This window comes from Drosophila kikkawai, chromosome 3L, assembly GCF_030179895.1.
Source record: "Drosophila kikkawai strain 14028-0561.14 chromosome 3L, DkikHiC1v2, whole genome shotgun sequence".
In the NCBI taxonomy this organism is placed as follows: Eukaryota; Metazoa; Arthropoda; class Insecta; order Diptera; family Drosophilidae; genus Drosophila; species Drosophila kikkawai.
In genome coordinates, this window is record NC_091730.1 from 5,293,460 (window position 1) to 5,310,546 (window position 17,087).

The 17,087-nt window shown below is 39.4% G+C and overlaps 4 protein-coding genes across 6 annotated transcripts in view; 1 reads left to right on the plus strand and 3 right to left on the minus strand.

Annotated features, from left to right (window-relative positions):
• The first annotated feature begins 4,100 nt into the window (after nt 1-4,100).
• Nucleotides 4,101-5,516, plus strand: LOC108073871 (brachyurin). Its single transcript, XM_017165658.3, has one exon. The coding sequence runs from the start codon at nt 4,341-4,343 to the stop codon at nt 5,214-5,216; it is 876 nt and encodes a 291-aa protein (XP_017021147.1). The 5' UTR covers nt 4,101-4,340; the 3' UTR covers nt 5,217-5,516.
• Nucleotides 5,517-6,747: 1,231 nt separating this feature from the next.
• On the minus strand, nt 6,748-10,888 carry Ak1 (Adenylate kinase 1). 2 transcript variants are annotated; one of them, XM_017165880.2, is made up of 5 exons: nt 10,577-10,888; nt 8,172-8,255; nt 7,804-7,926; nt 7,118-7,495; nt 6,748-7,056 (listed from the first exon to the last, which is right to left on the minus strand). In XM_017165880.2, the coding sequence occupies exons 1-5, from the start codon at nt 10,577-10,579 to the stop codon at nt 6,958-6,960; spliced, it is 687 nt and encodes a 228-aa protein (XP_017021369.1). In that variant the 5' UTR covers nt 10,580-10,888; the 3' UTR covers nt 6,748-6,957. The 2 variants fall into 2 exon arrangements, with proteins under 2 accessions (XP_017021369.1, XP_017021370.1); XM_017165881.2 differs by lacking the exon at nt 8,172-8,255.
• A 1,367-nt stretch (nt 10,889-12,255) lies between these two features.
• Nucleotides 12,256-13,619, minus strand: Tsen54 (tRNA splicing endonuclease subunit 54). Its single transcript, XM_017165882.3, has 4 exons — nt 13,554-13,619; nt 13,386-13,501; nt 13,137-13,324; nt 12,256-13,076 (listed from the first exon to the last, which is right to left on the minus strand). Exons 1-4 carry the CDS (start codon nt 13,613-13,615, stop codon nt 12,294-12,296), a joined length of 1,149 nt encoding a protein of 382 aa, XP_017021371.1. The 5' UTR covers nt 13,616-13,619; the 3' UTR covers nt 12,256-12,293.
• A 127-nt stretch (nt 13,620-13,746) lies between these two features.
• The window catches only part of app (Palmitoyltransferase app), a 62,216-nt gene continuing 58,875 nt past the window's right edge, over nt 13,747-17,087 (minus strand). Inside the window, exon 12 of one of the 2 annotated variants that reach the window (XM_017165767.3) lies at nt 13,747-15,428. In XM_017165767.3, the coding sequence (XP_017021256.1) occupies nt 14,554-15,428 (875 nt within the window). In that variant the 3' untranslated portion in view covers nt 13,747-14,553. The remainder of the gene's footprint in view (nt 15,429-17,087) is intronic. The other variant, XM_041777347.2, reaches the window with a different exon arrangement.

Sequence of the window (17,087 nt, forward strand, 5' to 3'; positions counted from 1 at the left end):
TGCAACTCTAATGGAAAAGATTTCCGTTTTTCCCACAAAATCCTTTTCAAAAATCAATTCCTTATGAGATTCCCAGACACATTTTATCACTTTATCTTATCACCTTATCTTAATTCTTAGTTCTAATCAATGATTCAAAATACTCTGACTTTATTAGACATTTGTAGGATAATACAGAAGTCACGTTGTATCGGTTTTGCGTTCTTGATACATATTTCTGAGGCTGTTGTTCTCGTCCATTCTAATCGTTCTAATTTATATGCAAATGCCAATGGCTTATTAGTGTCGAGACAGTCAATTTATAATTAATTATTTCGGCGCCAATAAGCTGTTCCCAACAGTCGCAGCATAATTCACATAGTCTCCGGGCCAAACGCATAAATTCCGAAACATCCAAAAATTCCCAGTTCCCCACTACTAGTAGTTCCATTAAAGCACAGTCAGAATCTGATTTTTTGGGCGTGAGCTTTACGAGTTTGAAAGGCGGTTTTCCAGCTTAATCAATTCCTTATCTGTGGGCAAAACATATCAAGTTTTATAAGCGACTTCGGCTGCGCTTCATTTGCCAGCATATTAATGGCATGCAAATTTAATTTGACAACTTGACGTATTGTTCGACTCCTCCGGATCGAGATTCCAATTCCATTTGAATAAAAACTGTTTGTTTTGATGACTTTCTTAGGGTTTTCGAATAGCCATTTCGCACGTGTTTTTTGGAAATTCCAGAGCTGTCGGAACTGCAGCCAGGAAACTAGTTTTTTAAGGGATCTCCGCTGAGTTTAATAATAAAAACCTAACATACTATAGATACTTAAGCTGCCGCCGTCTGGATAGCTGGCGCCAAAAAAGTTTCTTTGCATTTGGCTAACGGCTATCCAGCTATCCGGCGATCAAGCGATCATCTTTCTTTCTCGACTAATGATAAATGCCTTTGATGAATTTCAGCAAATTTTGTTTGCTACCCCAGCGTCATGGGAGTCTGTTATTGTGGCCCAGTATTCGTATTTTCGAGCTGGGAATACCCCATCGCCATAAATTTCTTCTTTCTTTTTTGTTTGCTGTCTCGAAGCGGTCGCTGGCTCGCTCACTGGGTTCTATAGCATAAAATGAGCTCCAACCGGATCTAGTTTGTCCAAAAAAACTCTGACCGAGAAACGTTTGAAGCTTGAAAACCCTCGGGAGGAAGTGGGGCCGGGGGAGTGGAACTTTTACTGCTGGCGAAAAGTGGTATAGCGACTACTGGTTCTACGCCGTTGCATATTAAAAGCTCATTCGGCGGCACATTAATTAATTTGTAAGGCCCACGTACACGCAAAGAAATGTGAATAATTAAGAAAACAAATATGGTGAGAAAAATATATAAAAATATACAAAAAATGTGGTAAATTTTAGATATTATTGAAGCTAAAAAGAGTGACTTAAACTTAAAGTTGAGGCTAAAAAGGGTAGGAAACTAAGTAAACTAACTCTTATATCAGGCTAACAAAGTTCAGAAATATTAAAAAAAATTTAAGGAAGCTAACATCAGGAAGTCGAAGTATGTAGTTTCCATTTACTACCAAGAATTCCTAAAAAAATAAATTTAAGATAGTATTTTTTTATTTGTTCTTTTTAATCAATATCTAAAAATATCATAACTAAGCCAAAAATGTTTTAAATTTAATTTGGAAAGCTGTTTTTTGCTAGTTTTTAACAGCTTAACAAATCAATTTATTAAATTTAAAAATTTTGAACCTTAAAATTTTTTTGAATTTTTGATAATTTTAATGATGTAACCCCTTAAAAAATTTTAAAAAATTACAAAAAAAATTTCCCGTCCCAACATGTCTAGATAGATTCCCCTGTTGATGCTGATCAAGAATATATATGCTTTATAGGGTCGGAAATGACTTATTCAGTGCATTTCAAGCTTCTGACTGAAATTAAAATACCCTAAAAAAGTCACTCATTACATGAAGAAGTATAAGAAATATTATTAAATTTTAAGAACTGACTCGATACAATACTCATTATTGAATAACCTTTTTCTTGTTAATTCAGTTAACTTTATTTATAGCCCCAATGCTTATAAATTAATCCAAGTACTTGGGAATGGCCTAAGATCCAGTTTAAGAGCTAATTAACATACCATTCGAGATGATTTCTTTCTGTGTACATAACAAATGGTGTTTAGCTGACGTCAATGGCCGATTTGATATGGCCATTACGATACGCCGATTCCCCCCGAACTTGGTCAATGCACTCCGCATGCGCGAAATTAGACGTGGAACCGCTGCCGATCCTTCCCTTGCTTTCTAGCCAGAAATGATGCTCCAGCCTCGTCCAGATTCGGAACTCCCATTCCGAATTCCGTCAAGGTCAGCTACTTTCTCGAGCAAGGTAAGCAACATTTATGGCGCCAGCGATATGCGAGCCGCTGAACTTTGTGGTCGAAAAACAAGGCTTTATTTTTTTTGGGTGTTCCCGGTCCCTCATTTGCATCAATTTACATCTTGAGAAATTTAAATTTTAATTGTCGAATAAATCTCGCCGGTTCTTGTAGGTAATTTATTCGTATGATTCGAGGGAAAAATGAAATATGCATTCACTAAACAAATCAAAATCAAAGCCAGCTTTGAGACGAGAACTTGTCCCATAAACTTTGACGATGTGCTGAAAACTAATTGGCGGATTAGGTTGGACAATAAAAGAAGAACCACCCAAAACGAGAGTTATATGTCCTACACGTGCTGGGGCTCCAGGTGAAGCAGTTTCCCCAAGGAAACTCGATTACACCAGGCAGCACTATCTCACACCTTCATGACCAATTACTATTTTTTTATGGGTGTTTGATTATATTTATAGACTTTGACTTGGTGCGAATAAGTAATGTAAACAATTAGGGAACTGGGGAAAAGAAATCCCCTTCGAATCAGGGAATACTCTTACCTGCTGCTCCCGCCTCCCGAAGAGATCTCATTGACGTACTGGATTCTTTTCGTCAAAAAAACAAAGCCATTCGTTGGGTGTTTTTATTTTTACAATTCGACTGCTAATTAAGTAAATAAAATTAAAGCGATCGCTAATCTCCGTTGTTTTCATTAACAACCCCAGCAGCCTGGCGCCTGGCAAATTAACTTCAAATTCCAAATATTTATCAGTGATTTTTAGTTGTCTTTGGTTTTACGCAGGTGGAAAGAAAACAGGAAAATCTACAAAGGAAAAATTCAAGAACAAAAACATTGAGTCAGCTTTGTTGTGATTCTGATCTGGAGCGTCAATCTGCATACTAATATATAGTATTGTTTATAATAAACAAACCGCGATCTTGATTCATCGCAGTTAAACCTAAATTCGCCAGAGAGTTTCGCTTGGAATTAGCAGCATTTTTTGTTGTTGTTGTTTTTGGTTGGACTTTGAGGCGTAAATGAATAACTTATTAATATCGAAATTCTTATGGCGCCACTGAATCAGACAAAAATCCGGAGTCCCCGTTGTTTACGGATCACCACGAAAATGCTGCAAAAAAATGCGCAAAAGCAACTTTCAACACAAAAAATTCCATCTTTTTTTCACAGTTGAATGAAACATTTCCAAACCAAAGACCCAGGAGGAGTAGTGAGGTTTAGAGCTTCGTAAACCAAAAGGAAAACGACAAACAAAACGAGTCTTCTAATCAGAATTCCAAAATAGTTTATACATAATTAAAATCGTATTTGTCACCCCAAAAAATCCAACCCACCAAGAGGGGCTTTGGCTCCATCTGGAATACCTGTTCTATTGTCTGGTATCAACTCGGTTTTCTCTCTCTCGCTGCCAGGTTATGAAATTACCTGCTCCAAAAGAGCTGAGAGACCTAGTCATAATTATTCGTAAGCGAAATATGATATTTCGGGAATAGACGCAATCGAAATAACCCAATTCCACTTCCGTTTCCTATTTAAAACAAAAATTTTGAACTTTGCCTGGCGAAAATCGGCCGACTGACTATCTCTTGATGCCCCAGCGTTATAAACGAGATTTTACGACTTGTTTGCTGTCATAACAACACAGGCTACCGGAGAAGAGTCTGCCGACCTGCCACCAAGTCAGGCTGAGCGCGGTGGAGAGAGCTGCTCCAAACCGAGATGGAATCTCAAAAAACAGCGCCAGTTAGCCGGCGAAATATTTTAGCTGAGCGCAAGCGAGCGGCGAGGTATAAAAAATCACGGCTCCGTCAGAATGGATTTAGATTGAAGCGAACCTTCAAAGCGCGCAGAACTCAGAGACAAAAAAGAACAGAAAAAGTGACTAAATCTTGAGAAGATCGAAGAGACTACTAACCAGTGACAAGTGCAACCAACAAACAGAACACAAACAAAATGATTTACAACAGAATAGCCCACCTGCTGGGCCTGGCTCTGATCTTGATGCTCACATGGGCGCCCGCCCAAACCGAAGGCTATGCCCTGGGACAGTCCAAGTTCGGGCGTATCGAGAAGTTCCCCTACCAGGTGATGCTGATTGGCAAGCAGCTGTGGCGCAAGCGCATTCTCTGCGGTGGAACTTTGCTGGACAGACGCTGGATCCTCACCGCCGGACATTGCACCATGGGAGTGACCCACTACGATGTATATCTGGGCACCAAGAGTGTGGAGGATACAGAGCAGCTGGGTGGACTGGTGCTGCGCTCCAACAAGTTCATTGTCCACGAACGTTTCAATCCGGAGACGGCGGCCAATGACATTGCCTTGGTCAAGCTGCCCATGGACATTGCTTTCACCTCGAGGATTCAGCCTGCTTCGTTGCCCAGCAGATATCGCCAAGATCAGTTCGCTGGGATGAGTGTGGTGGCCAGCGGCTGGGGTGCCATGGTGGAGATGACCAACTCGGACTCGATGCAGTACACCGAGCTGAAGGTGATCTCGAATGCAGAGTGCGCCCAGGAGTACGATGTGGTCACCGCTGGAGTGATCTGTGCCAAGGGCCTGAAGGATGAGACAGTGTGCACGGGTGACTCCGGTGGACCGTTGGTTCTAAAGGATACCCAGGTGGTGGTCGGCATTACCAGCTTTGGACCTGCCGATGGTTGTGAAACTAACATACCTGGAGGCTTTACCAGGGTCACTCACTACCTGGACTGGATTGAGAGCAAGATTGGGGGACGCAGTGCACCGCAGCAGCAGTACCTGAGAACCCAGCAACATCATCAGCAGCAACATCACCAGCATCCCTACAGTGATAACAATCTCATCTAAGACGTGTGTCCTTGGAGCTCGTCCCCCCCTCTGACTGAATCCTGATAGCTTTATGTTTAAAGAACTTCTCCAATCTTGTGATATATCCTCATCTGTACATTGTTCTTAGCTTTAACTATTTAAACATTTATATTTATTTTAGTTTTAAGACCTCAGCGGCGGCCCCAAAAAAAGACTTCAACTTGGGCCGCAAACAAAAAGAAAGCAACAAATGCGATGCAAAATATAAAGAAATTGTATATGAAAATGAACAAAAATAACAAGAAATCAAAAATATACAAAAATAACAATAATAATAGCACACACAAAAAACCTGCTTCGGCTTTTCTGTCGTCTGTTGTTTAGTCATGCTGATTTTTGTGGAATTGGAATTCCCGCCAGTTCGGGGATCTGATCTCGACCAGCGATAATCGACAGATAAAAACTTTTACGTCGCCAGGTGATAATTTCTGGACGGTTAACTGTTTCGTTTTCTACCTTGCCTCTGGGTTTTCACAGTTTTACATAATTTACGAAAGGCACACAACAATTATGAGGCATCCGTAGCATACATAGATGCTATGCTGGCCAAACGAACCACTTACTTTACATAATATTTCTGTGTTGACTTTACACTCGAAAGAACTCAAAACTCGAACTCGGGGAGCCACTCCAGTTCGAAGGGGAGCTTTGAGCGATGACGCTCGACTTGGTATTTAGTTCCGTGATGGATGGACGATTCTATTTCTACCAGTTTGGAGGAAGAGACTCCAAGCTTTTCTTTGAATTGTGTCAGTTCTATTTTGCTTTCAAAAGTCTCATGACGTCAAGTCAGGGATTTATCAAAAAATTGATATCATCTCGGATTTAAGAAGGGGAACTTGGAGATCAGAAATCAGAAACGATCGATCAATTAAACCCATGATGACTCGCTCCAAATTAAATTTAAATTTCAGTTTAATTTATTGTGGCCAAAGCAGTTAATCGGGTGCAACTTGTTAATGTTTAACCGGAGATGTATTCAGAGATTTTGGAAAGTTCCTCAATAAAATGCTTATATAGTTCAGGTCTTCATCATTTTAAAGCAGTAAATAAATGAAAGGATAAACAAATAAGGTTTTACAGGGGGAATAACTGCAAATAAAACTATTTAATAGAGACTTCAACTTGAGGAAGCTTCTTTGGAGATAAAACTAATATAAATTTGGTGCAAAAATCTAACGTAAATTAGGCTCAATCTGTTCTACTTGACGCCCACAAATTTAAATGCTGATAGCAAACTGGTTCAGTCAACCCCAAATGAGCTTGTAGTTTTCAGCTATAAATCACGTGGCTCTCAAGGCAAATTCTTATTCGAATGTTTTCCTAGGCACACGTGCCCTTGGAGCTTTCAATTAGCTTGTGAATAATTAGCACGAGACTTGTTAATTGCAAACCCTATATGATTTGCATTTTATATAAAAACGAATCTAACTAAGCAGAGGCTAGTAAATCACACTCATTATTCAATTAACTTTGTAACTATCCCTTAATGAATCAGAAAAAAGGGAAATTCCCATTTCTATTTGTATTTTATTTAAAGCAATAGTTTGAAGAATAAGGCCTTTGCATATGGTAACATATTAATGATTTAGAACTAATTTATTTGGTGTTTTTTTGCTTTCATTTGAGCCTGTGAGATTCGCGCTAAAAAGTGCATTAATTTATTAATTTTTGGTTTGCATTGCCAACTCTTTGGTTTTGGCTTTGATTTCGCCTTCAACTAGCACAGGGCAGCGGCTTTCTGCTTATTTTTAAGCACACAGTCAATGGCCTGGACAACCTCCAGGAAAATGTCATCCACATCGCGCTCGGCATTGATCTAAGGTTAAGAGAAAATATTTATAACTTATATAGCTTTTAGGATATCAATCTCGACTTGCCGTGAGGGTCTTCTCGTTATAGAGTTCTAGGATGGCATTGGTGTTCAAGGCAAAAGTCTTCAGACGCGACCTAATGGTAGCCTCATTGTCATCAGCCCTTTTGACAGCAGCAGCGGCAGCACGGGCCATAATGCGCTTCACCATCGTGTCCTCGGAGCACTCAAAGTACAGGGCCAGATCGGCGGGAGCAACGCGCGCCTCGAACTCAACCCCTTGGTTCTTCTCCCGGGGATAGCCGTCGATGAGGAAACCCTTAGAACCGCCTCTGGCCCGACCAATAGCATCATTGAGCAGGGACAGCACCTCATCGTTGGAGACCAGTCCACCGCTGGCCATTACAGCCTGCAAGGCACGACCCTTGTCTGAGCCAGACTCGACCTGGAATAATTTTGGGATTTTTAGTAGAATAATTGTTGAAGGATTTAATGGTTTTAAGAATTAAAGTTTAATATTTTACAGGACTTTTTATTAAAGAATCTAAATCTGAATCTTAACAAGTCCCTCAACTTATTCCTCTACGAAATCTATTAAAAATATCTCAAAATTGTAAATGTAAACACACAAAACTAAACTACATTCTATGATACATATATAAAATCTATAAAATTTCCTATAATAAAAGCTTTTTCTTTTTACAAAAACAACCAAGACATTGCCCCAGAATTCCAGTATTTCTGAACAATTACCTCATTGCGCAGCAAATCGCCGGTGCTCAGATGTGTGAATCCGTATTTCTCCACAATTTTGGCGCACTGAGTGCCCTTGCCGCAGCCGGGTCCGCCCAAGATCCAGATAATGGGGATGTCAGACTGTAAATACAGGAACTATCATTAGCAAATAAAATCAAAAACAAGGCAGGCAAAAACATCTACTAAAATTAGATCTGTTAAGATTTACTGGTACACGCAAGCTTAGTGGGGTTATGGGGATATATTTTTCACAATTCTTGGGTCTAAACTTTGGTGGAGAAGCGGCGGCCAGACAGAACATGCCATCATACATCAAGTAATATGGATTGCCCTTTGACTTTAAGGCTTCTGTCAGGACTACTTACAGCGGCTTTAGCCTTACGGAGCTCCTCGGCTTTGAGCTTCTCTTCGGCCTCCTTCTTCATGGCCATTTGGTGACACATAAATAACTGAACAATCGAGACAGTTGGTGGGGAAGGGTTAGATATCTCTCAAAGTTACAAGTGTTATTGAACCAAAATGTTCGAATTCGCCTTTGGTTAATGTGTATATGTTTTGGTTATTAGTATTTCTGGGCACTTTGCCATAAGCAAATCAAACCCAAAGCAATAAAGTTCCCATCTATAAGCTATGTGTTACATTCTAACTAAACAATCTATAGGCGATAATGATCATGACATTGATCTTGAACAGAAGCCACTGCTGCGTAGCTGTGTTTATTACCCATCGGATAACTCAACTCATTCAGGGCAATTGGCACCTCTTCTCCATTCACACAATTGCTTATATTAATGGTTTGATTTCATCGAAAAAAATCCCAATTATTGTAAACAATTGCTTTGCTCTCCACATATCACATATAGCATGTGTAGCTGCGTGTGCGGATCGGCGTTTGATATAGTATGGCGAGGCCCCCGCTGATATATATTCGCCCGTTCCGCATTGTCGCACCCAGCAAAAAATTATATATACATATAAGTGAACAAAATAGCAGACAAACAAATTGAATGAATTTTGGCAGGTTGATATTGTACAGGTTGTTTCTCTAGCACCTTTATGTTGTTCTCTAGAGCATAAATTTTAAGTTTTTTTTTACTATATTTTCCCTGACGCTTTTCCTCTTCGGTGGTGGCCTTTCTCTTTCCACGCAGTCTCTAATCGTTGCGTGTGAGAATTTATGATTTTTGAGGCTCATTTACGTAATGTTTGAGTGTGTATTTTTAGTAGTTTAGTTTAGTGACTTTTCAATGTCATTTCCAAGGATTTCAATTAGTTAATAATTTAACACTGACCTGAGGCAGGGTAAATTGAACAGATGTTTTGGTTCCCGCGGAGTGGGTTGTTATTATTATTGTTGTAATGGAACTCAAGGGTTTGTATTCAAAGAAATCAATGGTTACCTATTTATATATATTTTTTTGCTAGCTTTTTAGGTTCTACAAATAAGACTGGATATATATCCTGTTTATTATGAATTATATTCAATACTTTTATAGATTTTTGCTTGATATTTAAGAACTATAAATACGAATGGATATATCCTTTTTAAAGAGATAATTATCTTTGAATTATATTTAATATATTTATATCTTTTTGGAAGCTATTTGTGGACTAAAAATATGACTCGATATATCCTTTTTATTAAGACTGTTTTAAGTTAAAGGTTCTCTACTATTTACAGACTACAAATACACCTTGATATATCCTTTTTATTAAGACTTTTTAAGTTAAAGAGATAAGTATCTCTAATAACTCAACTTTAAGCTTTAAAAACATCTTTAAACAACGTTTTTATCAAAGTTTTGATATAGGATTTTACCTTTAATGCAAATTCTACTTTAAACAAAGACTTTTTAATAGTTCTCCTGAAACTATATAATTACTATCACGCTCCAACTTTAATTAATATCAAAAGAGCCACTAAAAACACATGCGTTCTGCTCAAACGGAACTAAATAACTACTTAGCTCGAGTCCGAGGAATTTTTATGGAAGCCTAAACTTCAGCTCTGACAGTGACTCTTTCTTTTTCTATTTTTTTTGTTTTAAAAAAAGGTTTGTCTCTTTGTTTTGACAATTTAATAATGCGACACGACGCAAAACCGGCATGACTGTCTAGTTCGGGTAGCGCCAATAAACACATTTTAACTGGCTTCGGCGGACTTGCTAATGAATCAAGCCCCGCCAGAAATTCCTGTGTGTTTCGGGCAACTGGTCATAAATATATGCAAATCGGGATTTTGACGTCAAAATTCGCCGGGTCTTGGCTCTTGGCTGTTGCTCTTGGAATGTGAAATTTCGGTTTTATTTTCGTTGTTTAGACCATTCGCCCGGAGAGCCAGTTGAGTTGCTAATTTGTTACTAGCTTGTTTTGTGTGCTTTGTATTCTGGCGGAATTTCACAGGCACGTAATCGTTGGAATTAGTTGGTATTGGTAGAGCCGAGCCGCCCAGAGGCGAGTAAACAATAAACAGCAAACAGCTGACGGGGATTCAGAGCTTGGAGAGCTTCAAGCTTCCATCTCCTCCAACCTGCCCTGCCCTGCACTGGATGGGATGGGTGTGCAAGGTCAAGTGCAGTGCAAGTGGCTCAAGGTCGAGTTGGAAAACTAAAGTAGTTCTAGTTTGGGCAGAGAGGAAAACGTACCCACCAGTCCGAGAGATTTAAATCAAAAAAATTAACAAACAAATAAAAATAAATTAAGCAATAAGCAGAAACGAAACTACTACAAAATCTCTGAACACGGCGGCACACAACTCGGACACACTCACCATGATGATGTATACCAGATATATACGGGGACCGCCTTTGGTCTTTGAAGAAATAGCGAGATTGTCGGTAGTTTATGGGGAGACCCGTTGTTGCCGCCTCCGTCGATGCTTGCTTGTGGGTTGATTTTTCTCAGCCTGCGCCAAAAAACAGATTCGTTTTCTCAGCCCGACGGATTTTTCACCACCACCCTCGGTGTGTTGCGTGCCTTGAGAGTGATGACTGACTGAACTGAGCTGAATGAAAAAGGCTTTCGATTCAGCTTGACGCGACTCTATTCGATTCGATCCGATTCGGTTGTATTCGGCTAACGGTTTTCGTACGCGCCACGAGAGCTTTTTTTGGCACCGAGAGCTTTCCGTCGTCTTTGGTTGCTTCTCTGCAAATATAATTTAATTTTTAAAATTTAAATTTCATTAAAAATTAAGCAAATTTTATAACATACCTTTTTGGGAACAGTAGGGAGTATATTATTTTGAGGTAGTTTTTAAAATATAGACAACATGCAGGTTTCTACAATTAGTTGGAGACAAATTTCTTCTTTCTTTCTTTAATTTCATTAAAAATATATCAAATTTTGATACATACCTTTCAGAAACAGCAGGGAGTATATATTTTATAGGTAGTTTTCAAAATTTAGAAAACAAAAAGGTTTCTACATTCTCTAAAAGATGATTTTCTTGAGAGTTTACTATCACTTCCGTGGGCGCTTGCAAAAGCTACTGGTGCCACAAGGCCTTCATTTATTCCTCATTTTTGCCTCCTTATTTCAGACAAATATAAGAACAAGGCCAGCAGGCGTTATTGCACCAGTAGTTACTGCATTCACACCACTCTTTCAGCTAGTAACATCTCTCATATCTCCCAATATAAACATCCTAAATGAAGAACCTTAGCTCTATCGTTTGCATCGTCTCAGGGAATCAATATGGAACTGAATCACATCTAAGACTCTATGGGAATCTGGACAGCCGTCCACCAACGCTGTAATATCTCTGTATTTTTTAATAACCGGCATGCTCGAAATTATATATTCCTCTAAAGCTGAACCATCTACGATTCGCGCTGTCTTAAGGGATCGTCGTATGCTAGTAATCTCATCAACCTGCAACGCTATGATTATGTCTGGCTGTCCCAGACCCACTTCCAGGAGTTCAGCCTCTTCGAGGTTTTCCGGATATCTGTAAAAAGTATTATCTGTTCCTATTTATAAACTTTGCCTTACCATCAATGCTGCTTACCCATCAATGACAATGCCCTTGGCTTTGGCACTATGTACTTTATTTAAGATCAACGGAAAAATATCATTCAAGGGCACATGATATCCCCTTTTTATTGCTTCCATTACCTTTTCGTCAAGTTTTCCCTGTAATTACACCTGTTATATGAATCTTTTTTTATATAAATCAGTTATCCCAGTAAATCGAACCTCTTTTTTGGCCAAAGTGCAAGGTTCAATGTGCACAAAGCCATATTTGTTGGCAATATTTTGCGCCTGCGTTGTCTTGCCGCTGCCCGGACCGCCTATTATCCAGACCATTTTTACATCCTGATAAAAAAATTCATGAAATTTGGCTGGTAAGAATAAGTATCTTGATAATATTTACCATGGCTGGACACCATAATTTGGAAACAAACCAGATTTTTAGGGGAAAATAAGTAAATAAAAAATTAAAAAATATGACAAGTTAAGCATACTCGTACATTTTAATGGCATCATCAACTTATATGATACAAAAAAGCCTGTATCTGTTTGGACTCGCTAACCGATACAACCAGCAGCGGGGCGGTGTGAAACTTTAGGATGTTTGAGATCTGTTTGTGATGGGGAAAGTCAAAGCGAGGCGGCAGGATGATGACATTAAAGGCAGGCGCCTTAGGCGAGCTCTTCTTAAAGCCCTCGTTGTGCAGATGCAGATCAAAGGTTATTTTTAGAGGACAATCGATGCTTTCATCGGTTGTATAATCTTTTCCTTCCAGCTGCACAATATCAAACTTTTGAAATAACTTTTCAAACTTTGCATAAGACGTTTCGTTCTTTAGTTGATCCACCAGACTTTGGCCAGTTGGGCAGAACTTTGCTCTCTTTGTGGCTGGCTCTTTGCTAGGCTCGGCAGGAGCCTTTCGCTTTTGGGTGTCGAAATGAAAGTCTATGGCTTCTTCTCTGACTGGAGAAGCCTCTATCTTCTGAGATACAATGATATCTTTCACATCTTCCATTCTCTTCTCTACGAGTGTGTAAAAGGGGGAATCCTTAATGTGTTCCGGTACTGGTTGACTTTGAACTTTTGCCTTTAGCAAAGCCCAAATGCAATCTTCACTGGTAACTGCTGGCTGAGCTAACCGCTGAGGTTGATGCTTTACAACTATGTAGCCGGCGCGGGATAAAGCTGAATAAACCAAATAATGCTCGTATTTTTCGCTTTCCAATTCTCCCAGGAGCAATACATAGGCTTGCTCAACAGAAACAATAGTTTCATAATATTCCAGTTGAAGGCGTCCCTGAAAAAGGTTTGTTTTTAACAATTAAATTGTTGTGAATAAAGTAAATTGTAAGCTTACCACTTCTAGGAGAAATAGAGCTTCATAGTATTCCAGGTAGAGTTTCCCCTGGTTGCTATAACCAAAGTTTTCGAATTTACCATCTTTGCGTATGACCTCTGCCACTTGTTGCTTTTCCTGCCACCTGGCCAGGGCTCTTCCTCCAAGTCTCTCTATGCGGGGCACAGACAGCTGAGCTCGCAGGCTATCTGTAAATTGGATAAACATATACAAAATTATATCAATTAATATTTAAATAACTAATTTCACCTTGTGCCCGCTGAAGCTCCTCGAGTTCTGCCGCACTGACTTCGTTTTGTGTGCGTTTTAGGCCTCCACTGTGAGCCTCAAACTCAACATGACGATGTGTGATGAGCTCCTCGGGTCTAAAATTGCTACATTTTATTGGTTTCAATTGTGTTTCCTTTCACTAATCACCTTAAAAAGCTGGTTTTTGGAATTATTTGCAGACAATTCGAAAAAGTTGTTTTCTTCTCCATGGCAGTGTGACCAAATTCGAGCTTTTACTAAAAAGCCAGCAAATAGAAGAGCCGCAAGTTGTTATCGATACATCGATAGGAGTTTGGCGGTTGATAAACCCCAAGTTCAAAGCTTAAAAAGTCAATTTTTCTGGTTTTTCTCTATTTATAAATCTTTATTCTTTGTATAATTGCAGTTTTTGTTAGTTTCGCATAACATACGCTTAACATTTTGCCCTTTCATGCAGTGGAGGCTTGTCCAAATCTCGAACTCGTTTTTTAATTGATGTCATATAACATTTTACACCTTGAAAATACACTTAACTTTAATTTTATGAACATTTAATACACCACATTGTTGCTTTTTAACATTTCTCGTCCTTATTTCATCTTCGTTTTCTTCCAATTTCAACTTCACGTACATATATTGCAGGATATTTCTAGTTGGCTTTCGTTTGTTTCTTCGATTTCCTTTCGCAAATTTTTTATTTTAAACTCTGAACTGTTGCTGCTTGTAAAAACTTAAATACAAAAATTATACACTATAACTAACCATACATTGTATATGCGTATTATGTCTCTCCTTAGTATTGGTTTCCCTTTGCTTTATTTCGTCCTTCGTTTTAATGCCATTGAATTGTTAACATCATTGTTCACCACGTTTTGTATCATACATATGTATACATATATCCGTAAATGCTTCAGTTATTATCATCTACATATATGCATAGATATCTATCTGTTTCTTTTTGAATGCGTAACGCGTTAAGGTAATATTTTATCTGCCTGCTGATAGGTTCTCCTTTCTCTCTACCGCCCCCCCTGAACCACCACATCACACTTGTTGGGTAATTAGGTAAATAAAGTACAGGTTGTTTAGGTAAAAAAAATAATAATACTCTTCGCCTGGCAATCGAATATCTACACTTATGTACAAGGACAATGGGTATCAGGGCCGCTCAGACTATGGGATTGTTGGAGGAGGCAGCACTCGGTTTGCCCGACGACTTCACCAGGCAGGATTGCGAGCTGTTGCCCATGCTGGAACCATCCAGGCTGTCCAGATCCAGGGCCGTGTCTATCATGGTGGTGTCATGCAGCATCCTCAGTCGCTCTGCCGACTTCACCTGCTCGGCTCCATCGCCTGCGGACTTTCGCTGGGAGTGGCTGGCCACAAAGGAGGCGGCACTTACAGGATCGTCCAGGTCAAGATCGTCGCACAAGAGTGTGGAAGACAAGACATTATTAACCTGATCTCTCTGCTGCTGCTGCTGTTGTTGTTGCTTGCGTTCATCGATAATGTTGGAGTACACATGGAGTGTGGCATCTTGAGGAGCATTGCTGACCCCCCCTGGAGGCACATTGCTGTACATATTCTCCGTGGCTTTGCCCGACATGGCGGCCGCCAAGAGGGCAGCACCAGCCGAGGGTTTCCCAGAAACCGTAGCACTTGGTTCCCCACCACGCACATGGTTGTCCACCAGCGTGGAGTTGACCAGGGCAGCCTCAAAGTCCGCATCAAAAAGGTTGCTATAGCTGCCGCTGCGATTGCGCAGATCCCGCGCTTTGTTGGAGGCAATGGCTGCCACGGCGGCCACAACTTCGGGGCTGCCCACCACCACCACATCCGGATCGTCCAGTTCATCCTCGCTGCTGGCGGTGGCCAGTTGATTCTCATAGCTCACGGTGCCGCCATTCGAGATCTGGCGCTGCTTGTGATGCCGATGACGGTACTGCCGCGACTGTGTGGCTGTCTGGTGAGTGTAAGCCGGCATGTCCATCTGGGCCAAAGGAATCTCATTGTCCACCAGCTGAGCTAGACTATTGGAATTACCTGTGAACGAGATACAAAGAGAGAGAGAGGGGAAAGAGAGGACGTGACCCCGAAGGGTCGTGATTAGTGAATGGCAATAACTAGCGCGGTCTTTTTGTATGTTTAATTAATGCATGTAAAATATTCAAATGCTCATTACAACAAATTTGCCAACTAATTTCAAAATACCAATTTCAATTTAGAGCAATTTTATCTAGTGGTTTTAATTGCTCTTTTTATTTATATTTTTTTGTTGATGGTTTTGTTTTGATTTGGGTTGTAGCTGTGTGGGGAAAAATAAAACCATTTAAGTATGCAGAAAATAATCATAAATGCTGAAAAGGGGGTGGCAAATTAAAAATGTAATTTAATTAAAAGTGGAATAATAGCGCGTTGTAATTGAATAGAGGATATGCCTAACATCCTTCCGGAGGAGAGGGAGAAATCAACTTAATTGGAAACTCATCAGTGGATAAGCTCTTGAACCAATAAATAACTGAAAAACTGTTTGACAAATGAAAAGGCTAACTTAAATAAAAGCTAATTAAAGGATAAAGGATAATGGTTAATGATTAATGATTTTCGATTCGATTCAGTGCCAATTGAACAATTTAAAGCATGCTTTTGTGAGTACAATTAGTAAGTGTGTTTACAACTCGGGAGCTTGCCAATACATAATCTCTAAATACCATATTTAACTTTGATTTTATAATGTCTGGGATGAAGTGTATATTATGTGTGTTTATCCTGTATTTTTGAAGGATGCAAATGTAATGAGAGTAGCTACTTGACTGGCGGCAACAGGAAAATCAACTCAAAACTCAAACATTATGGATTATATATGCGGTGTATGAAACTCTAAAGCTTTGGTTTAATTTCATTATATTTTTTGGTACATATGTTACAACAATTAAATGCTTTTTGCTTTTTGGTTTTTTGTTTTTTTCTTAGAGAGAGAGGTTTAGGTTTAGGAGAGAACTCACCCAATCAAGGCTTTAAATGCATTTTTACTCTAGTCTTAAGCGGCCCTCGACAACTTTCGCTCAATTGCAGTTTTTGTTTTGGTTATTTAGTTAGTTTTTTTGTTAGTTTCACAAAAGTGGCAACAAACACAACAATTTGCATGTTTTGTTTTTAATTTTTTTTGGTTTGTTTAGTTTTTAGTTCCACAGTCAAGTTGAAAGATACAGAAAGAGTTTTGACATTAGTGTGCGAGTTAAAAATCAAAGAGGTAGAGGGGTTTATAGCTTGGTGAGCGCGCTTTTTGCCAGTTCAAAACCAAAATAAGGCGGGGAACCTAGGGTTAAAGGGGGAAGTGAGTGTCGATGTCGATGGGACGGTGGTTCAAGGGACAAATGTGGTCGCAAGTAGGTCTCACGATCCTTTCCATATCCTGTTTAGGGGGGTATTAGTATAGATCTCTCTGAACATCATACGCTATATATATATATATATAGATACACTTTATTGCCCAACATTTAACCGTACATATATGTATATAAGTATATAAATTTACTTTTTGCATCATTTAACACGCGACCTTCACATATATATAATATATATATATATAACTACCTATAACTTCAATTACCTGGCTAATGCGTATTACACTTTTGCAATTAATTATAAAAGGAACTCATAATATTGTTAATGCTCAAGATTTAAAGCCTTGGAGGCGGC

What these genes read in the sequence shown, in the direction of transcription:
- Ak1 (XM_017165880.2), bottom strand. An exon ending in TCCGTAAGGCTAAAGCCGCT is followed by an intron (nt 7,927 to 8,171) that starts GTAAGTAGTCCT and finishes CTGTATTTACAG; the next exon opens with TCTGACATCCCCATTATCTG. An exon ending in GCGATTTGCTGCGCAATGAG is followed by an intron (nt 7,496 to 7,803) that starts GTAATTGTTCAG and finishes AAATTATTCCAG; the next exon opens with GTCGAGTCTGGCTCAGACAA.
- LOC108073871 (XM_017165658.3), top strand. Translation starts at nt 4,341, where the DNA reads ATGATTTACAACAGAATAGCCCACCTGCTGGGCCTGGCTCTGATCTTG.
- Tsen54 (XM_017165882.3), bottom strand. Translation starts at nt 13,615, where the DNA reads ATGGAGAAGAAAACAACTTTTTCGAATTGTCTGCAAATAATTCCAAAA. An exon ending in GGAGCTTCAGCGGGCACAAG is followed by an intron (nt 13,325 to 13,385) that starts GTGAAATTAGTT and finishes TCCAATTTACAG; the next exon opens with ATAGCCTGCGAGCTCAGCTG. An exon ending in CTCTATTTCTCCTAGAAGTG is followed by an intron (nt 13,077 to 13,136) that starts GTAAGCTTACAA and finishes AACCTTTTTCAG; the next exon opens with GGACGCCTTCAACTGGAATA.